At 38.3% G+C, this 7,787-nt stretch overlaps 1 protein-coding gene across 1 annotated transcript; it reads left to right on the top strand.

The window, feature by feature from the left end:
- The first annotated feature begins 285 nt into the window (after positions 1-285).
- LOC110464664 (sporozoite surface protein 2-like) lies at positions 286-2,639 on the top strand. The gene is made up of 2 exons (XM_021520001.1): positions 286-311; positions 923-2,639. Exons 1-2 carry the CDS (start codon positions 286-288, stop codon positions 2,637-2,639), a joined length of 1,743 nt encoding a protein of 580 aa, XP_021375676.1.
- Positions 2,640-7,787: the final 5,148 nt, after the last annotated feature.

The following is a 7,787-nucleotide window of genomic DNA, read 5'->3' as shown; positions in this document are numbered from 1 at the left end:
CTGTTTGCCCTTCACACGATTGTTACCGTGTCTAAAGGATCCGCACACGTGAATGTTCATTTATACAGAGAACTACACACGTGTGTATTCATGTGTCATTTCCTTGTATAAGGAAAGCTTAAACATGTGTATGATCCCTAGTGCCAAATACTGATAACAATGTAACGATATCGCATTCCTCGACTGATTTGATTAGTAGTAAGAGCGGCTATCATTTAATTTTATCACATTAGAAACAGCGCTTAGATTGATCGCTTCCTATTTACACAGATCATAAGAATCAAGATGAGATTCGATAGGATATGTCAAAGGTATGTTTGATACATATATATACCTAAATTCAAAAACTATCGATAACGGTATGATTTGTAAGGAAACTAAGAGGAAATCAGAAATTTCATCGAGTGCAAGCAAAAGATTGGACTGAATCCAGCAAAAAATAATATTAGTGGTTGCCATTGACGATGTCCTCGCTCGAATAATAGTCACGACTTTATCCTACTTCTAGCACCGACATAATTACGTGTTTGCGTAACAGCTTCAGTAAATAACGATTGTAGTTGGAGAGTAAGGCGTTACAGTGCCCGTGCGCCTATCATTGCCATCCTAAACTGCTTACAGTACTGTAATAAACTTTATGATTTAATCAAAAGCGCTGATTAGCATACATTGGTTGCGATGCAGTAGTGGGATGTGTATCTGAAAGTCAAAACCGGTCTTAATTAGTCAATGTTACAACGACTGCCCAACCATTAGAGGCCTTGTCGTTTTACAAGTATTTGATACGACAGACCAACCCTATTGGACACTGGGCCAAATTGCTAACTGGTATTCTGGCAAGGACAACACTTACGCGATGTTTCTGAAAATGAAATCATATTTTTGGAATACCAAGGGTATTGATTTCAACATTACATCATAGAGACTCCCCAAAATGGTCTCCTCCCAACTCACCACAGAGACTTCTAAACAGTGGTCCCCTCCAAACAGTTAACAGAAACTGCCCAAATGCATTTCCTCCCAACTCGCCACAGAGACTTCTAAACAGTGGTCCCCTCCAAACAGTTAACAGAAACTGCCCAAATGCATTTCCTCCCAACTCGCCACAGAGACTTCTAAACAGTGGTCCCCTCCAAACAGTTAACAGAAACTGCCCAAATGCATTTCCTCCCAACTCGCCACAGAGACTTCTAAACAGTGGTCCCCTCCAAACAGTTAACAGAAACTGCCCAAATGCATTTCCTCCCAACTCGCCACAGAGACTTCTAAACAGTGGTCCCCTCCAAACAGTTAACAGAAACTGCCCAAATGCATTTCCTCCCAACTCGCCACAGAGACTTCTAAACAGTGGTCCCCTCCAAACAGTTAACAGAAACTGCCCAAATGCATTTCCTCCCAACTCGCCACAGAGACTTCTAAACAGTGGTCCCCTCCAAACAGTTAACAGAAACTGCCCAAATGCATTTCCTCCCAACTCGCCACAGAGACTTCTAAACAGTGGTCCCCTCCAAACAGTTAACAGAAACTGCCCAAATGCATTTCCTCCCAACTCGCCACAGAGACTTCTAAACAGTGGTCCCCTCCAAACAGTTAACAGAAACTGCCCAAATGCATTTCCTCCCAACTCGCCACAGAGACTTCTAAACAGTGGTCCCCTCCAAACAGTTAACAGAAACTGCCCAAATGCATTTCCTCCCAACTCGCCACAGAGACTTCTAAACAGTGGTCCCCTCCAAACAGTTAACAGAAACTGCCCAAATGCATTTCCTCCCAACTCGCCACAGAGACTTCTAAACAGTGGTCCCCTCCAAACAGTTAACAGAAACTGCCCAAATGCATTTCCTCCCAACTCGCCACAGAGACTTCTAAACAGTGGTCCCCTCCAAACAGTTAACAGAAACTGCCCAAATGCATTTCCTCCCAACTCGCCACAGAGACTTCTAAACAGTGGTCCCCTCCAAACAGTTAACAGAAACTGCCCAAATGCATTTCCTCCCAACTCGCCACAGAGACTTCTAAACAGTGGTCCCCTCCAAACAGTTAACAGAAACTGCCCAAATGCATTTCCTCCCAACTCGCCACAGAGACTTCTAAACAGTGGTCCCCTCCAAACAGTTAACAGAAACTGCCCAAATGCATTTCCTCCCAACTCGCCACAGAGACTTCTAAACAGTGGTCCCCTCCAAACAGTTAACAGAAACTGCCCAAATGCATTTCCTCCCAACTCGCCACAGAGACTTCTAAACAGTGGTCCCCTCCAAACAGTTAACAGAAACTGCCCAAATGCATTTCCTCCCAACTCGCCACAGAGACTTCTAAACAGTGGTCCCCTCCAAACAGTTAACAGAAACTGCCCAAATGCATTTCCTCCCAACTCGCCACAGAGACTTCTAAACAGTGGTCCCCTCCAAACAGTTAACAGAAACTGCCCAAATGCATTTCCTCCCAACTCGCCACAGAGACTTCTAAACAGTGGTCCCCTCCAAACAGTTAACAGAAACTGCCCAAATGCATTTCCTCCCAACTCGCCACAGAGACTTCNCTCTCAAAGTCGTTGTTGTAAAACACATCAGAGAGACGTCTCAAAGTCGTTGTTTTATGACACATCAGAGAGACGTCTCAAAATCGTTGTTTTATAACACATCAGAGAGACGTGCCAAAGTCGTTGTTTTATAATACATCAGAGAGACGTCTCAAAGTCGTTGTTTTATAACACATCAGAGAGACCTCTCAAAGTCGTTGTTGTAAAACACATCAGAGAGACGTCTCAAAGTCGTTGTTTTATGACACATCAGAGAGACGTCTCAAAATCGGTGTTTTATAACACATCAGAGAGACGTGCCAAAGTCGTTGTTTTATAATACATCAGAGAGACATCTCAAAGTCGTTGTTTTATAACACATCAGAGAGACCTCTCAAAGTCGTTGTTGTAAAACACATCAGAGAGACGTCTCAAAGTCGTTGTTTTATAAAACATCAGAGAGACGTCTCAAAGTCGTTGTTTTATGACACATCAGAGCGACGTCTCAAAATCGTTGTTTTATAACACATCAGAGAGACGTCTCAAAATCGTTGTTTTATAACACATCAGAGAGATGTCTCAAAGTCGTTGTTTTATAACACATCAGAGAGACGTCTCAAAATCGTTGTTTTATAACACATCAGAGAGACGTGCCAAAGTCGTTGTTTTATAATACATCAGAGAGACGTCTCAGAGTCGTTGTTTTATAACACATCAGAGAGACGTTCCAAAGTCGTTGTTTTATAATACATCAGAGAGACGTCTCAAAATCGTTGTTTTATAACACATCAGAGAGACGTCTCAAAGTCGTTGTTTTATAACACATCAGAGGGACTGCTCAAAGGCGTTGTTTTATAACACATCAGAGAGACGGCTCAAAGTCGTTGTTTTATAACACATCAGAGAGACGTCTCAAAATCGTTGTTTTATAACACATCAGAGAGATGTCTCAAAGTCGTTGTTTTATAACACATCAGAGAGACGTTCGAAAGTCGTTGTTTTATAACACATCAGAGAGACGTTCCAAAGTCGTTGTTTTATAATACATCAGAGAGACGTCTCAAAGTCGTTGTTTTATAACACATCAGAGAGACGTCTCAAAGTCGTTCTTTTATAACACATCAGAGAGACGTCTCAAAGTCGTTTCCTCCCAATATTTTATCTCAGAGACTACCTCCACCCAGAACTTCACAGAGACTTCCTGAAGTCGTCTCCAAAAATACTTAGGGACCTCCGCCTTTCAACTGTCTTCTTCCAACACTTTACATAGATGACAAAACCACGGTACACGTTCATTGTTGTTTTTATCAGACTTTTGACTTTGACGGGTTAATATTTTTATTTCGTATATAAAGCTCGTATCGTGTTGTGTTTTAACCAAAGAACTTAAATCTGTTCAAATGAAGTGACGGAATGGATACACGCTCTAACTGAAATTTAACAAAAACGATGATAACGAACGCTTTGTGTGAATGGCTGTGTGGGATTTCCAAAAGCTGATAATCTCGGCACTGAAACAGTTTTGCGATTAGAAACATTGGAACATAAAAACGGCTGTTTAGATAGCATGGCGTTCCGTCAATACTCGCCTTTCCTCACATTCCATGCTAATAGCTGCACACCCGTTAACACTACGCATCACAGTTCGACAGCGCACGTGTAATGCACGGTTAATAACCGGAAACTCGTATCGATTTACACGGTGTAAACACAGAATATACACTTATCGTTATTACGTTCACGGTGTTATTTTCGAAATGATATCATATGATGTTTGACATGCAAGTGTATTTTTATGGATTGCAAATCAAATTCTACAAAGATACATTTGATGTTGGGATGCAGGGTACATGAGAGGAAATGTCTCTATCTCTTAATCTTTTACATAACGGTTTTTATTCATTCAAAAATTTTTAAATATGATGAATTAAGTACAAAGCTGATATTTGATATTAGCTTAATTAACGAGCCACAATGATATGGCATAGAACAGTACAAAATGCATCAGGGAGATCACGCCGGTACATATTAATTTACACGTACACGTATCATTGTTCTAAATCCGTTTGCTAAATAATCCATAAAGGATGAAATAATATGACAATAAAAAGCGCTCTTATTTCTAATTGGTAAAGAATGATAAACTATATCCACTTGAAATCGAACTTCTATCATAGCATTCGTTTGTGAAGAAATGAAACTAATTTTGTCAAAAGATATTTAGCAAACAACGCAAATATATTTTCTGTCTGATGAATAAATTCATGACAAAAGTGCAGAGACATACCCCGGCTTTTAACACGTGCAACGTATGTCGTAGTGGTGCTTTTCGTCGCATCGAATGCTACCTTTCAGTTGTGTCTTTTATATATTTCACTTGTATTCATTCTTCTGGATTCATCACGAGACAAGAATAATCTATACGTATAGACAGTGTAGGTATGTGGACTAGATTTAATTGAATTTTAAAAGTTACAAACGTAACTAGTTTTACCGACTGCTTTTTGTAGCTTTTGAAAATTAACTTATGAAAGTTTAAAAATACATGTACACATGGGGAAAAACATTAATTGAATCAATGCATTTGTTTATCCAATTATTTGTCTTAAATGGGTATGTTTTATCAATGAGCCGCCCTCCATAGATCTTTTCAATTCACATTAATACATGTATAATGCCATCATTTTGACAAATATACTGTAAAGACAATAACATTTCTCCGTCAAACCGTGTTTCTTTGCGAAATCAATCTCTTTTTGTTTAAATCAAATCCGAAAACGAAATAAATCACATTTGTTTAAAAGAGTCACTTAAGCTAACAAAAGCCACTCTGAAGCGATATACAATCAATATAATATTGAGGCATTCGCAGGAGCTGCCTTATCAGGCGCTAACTACTAGTCATATGCCACCTGGCTAATGTCTCCCTATGTGTGTATGCCTGCGTGTGTGCTGGACATATACTGTGTTCTGTTTGTAATGGGATTATTTATAGTGCCACCTCACTTGAATGCTGCAGCACAGATACCGCAACATCCACCCCAGACCAATTTATACTCCACTTGGGTTGTTGGAGTTGTATTGGCAGGAGAAAAACACTTTCTCTGAATATCCATGCGTACGACACCTTCGGGGGTCGAACCCCGGACGCCTGCGTGGAAGGCCGGAGTGTTAACCACTCGACCAATCCGCACAAGAATTAGTAAAGAAAGATATAAGTAAATGATTATAAATCTTTACTCGATAAAAATATTATTAATTCTGACTGTACTCGATAGAATCTTACATACATAACTAAATGTATACGTTCCCACTGCCGCTTGTCTACGGGGATCAATACGCAAAATAACTCCGCTTCACTGCATTAAGGAAACAGTTCGCGTGATCATTAGTGTGGCATTGTAAAGGTCATGACGTCATCACGCTGACGTTCACACACCGATTCCTGGAAAAAAACGTTCCGCATTTTGTTGAATTGGTTTACAACGACAGAAAATCGGACGGTTATATATATTGGAATCCAGTTTAACATGTTCATCAGGCTATGCAATCGATCAATATACTAAAAATGTATTTACTTCTGAGAACAACATCATCTAATTTAGGGGAAACCGTCTCGTGGTATTCTGGTCTCGTGGGATACAACGTCGCAAGTATGAAGCCACAACGGACCTGTCGTCACAGAAATGAACACGCGATCCACTTCCGTTGGTTGTTGATGAAAACTCCAGTGCACCATATCCTAAATAATGCGCGGTACTGCTTTAGGACCGCTGATCTCTAGTCAGGACCACAACTTTATCGTCGTACAGTTTAACCTTTGAAAACATGACAGACCGTTTCTGTATTTGTTCGAGGTTTGCAAAGAATTGTTGTGTTACAAAATGGAATTACGGGAAAAGTATATTAAACATTTGTATTGAATGGAAAACTATATTTATATTTATTTATATAACAATAGTAGATTAAACATTCTTCGTTGCATTAAAACTAAAGTCAATCGTGAATCATTAATAAAAAATTATATAGCATTTATTAGGCCAATTTTGGAATATGCAGACATAGTATAGGAAAATTGCACTCACCATTCTAAAGATCTTCTAGAATCTTTTCAATTAGAAGCAGCTAAAATCATTACTGGACTTCGATCTGGAACATCTCATGATAAACTTTATAATAAACTTGGTTGGGAAACTCTGTCAACAAGAAGAAATAAACACAAACACATCATGATGTATATAATAATGCATGGGCTGTCACCTCAATACTTACAAGATGTCTTAAATCCTTTCATGAACAATCAAAACAATAATCCCTATTCCCTCAGACAAACATGACTGTTTAATCCACCAATATGCAGAACTAACAATTATTTTGACAGTTTCCTCCCTCTAATGTGTCGCACAACTAACACTACTGATAATGATCTCTTAAAATCCCCAACTCTTGCAACCTTTAAACACAAACTGAATAAAGATATGATTATCGATAACGAATCAACCTAAATGTTTGAAATTGAAGGTGATAGAAGGGCCAATAATATTCTTTGTCAACTTAGAAACTTCTGTAGCAACTCAAATTTAGATTTATTCAATGACCATTTAACTGACTGTCCCTCTTGTGGTTACTCTTTTGAATATGAAACAGTTTTCCATTATTTTCTTGAATGTCCATTGTATAATGATCTCAGACTTACTTTGTTTACTTTTGTTGATAATTATGGAAATCATAACCATATTGATACAAATCTTCGCAAAATTTTCTACACGGCTGTCCTGATTGTGATTGATTAACAAACAGACAGCTACTTAATGATGTACAGTTATTTATTGGTAAATCCAGGCGTTTTGATCTCTATATGATCTAACCAGCTATGCCTTTATACTTTTCTATTCTGTTTTCAATTATACTACACAAATTAGTAAAATATTTGGAAAATATCCTTTTTCTACCTTACCTACTTTTCTATAAATGGTATTCTCTATAGACGTAGGAGTGTTCAGTTGAGCATGTTTGTTTGTTTTAAGATTTGTTCAATCTGTCTTGTTTTACAGTTTCCATAATATAATTTTTAACTTTGATTATTATAAACTATAATACTCAATGGTCGAATTGTATTAAAAGTATCCTTGATGAATGTAATTTCATAGATATATTTGAAAGTCAAGAATTCCAAAGTACCCAATGGTTGAAAAATACAGTTTTCCATACACTCAAAGATAAATTCATTAATAATTGGAGAAGCGATCTTTTCAATTCACTTAAA

This window comes from Mizuhopecten yessoensis, unplaced genomic scaffold (genome assembly GCF_002113885.1).
Source record: "Mizuhopecten yessoensis strain PY_sf001 unplaced genomic scaffold, ASM211388v2 scaffold11019, whole genome shotgun sequence".
Classification (NCBI taxonomy): Eukaryota; Metazoa; Mollusca; class Bivalvia; order Pectinida; family Pectinidae; genus Mizuhopecten; species Mizuhopecten yessoensis.
This window is presented reverse-complemented; position numbering and strand designations above follow the sequence as displayed.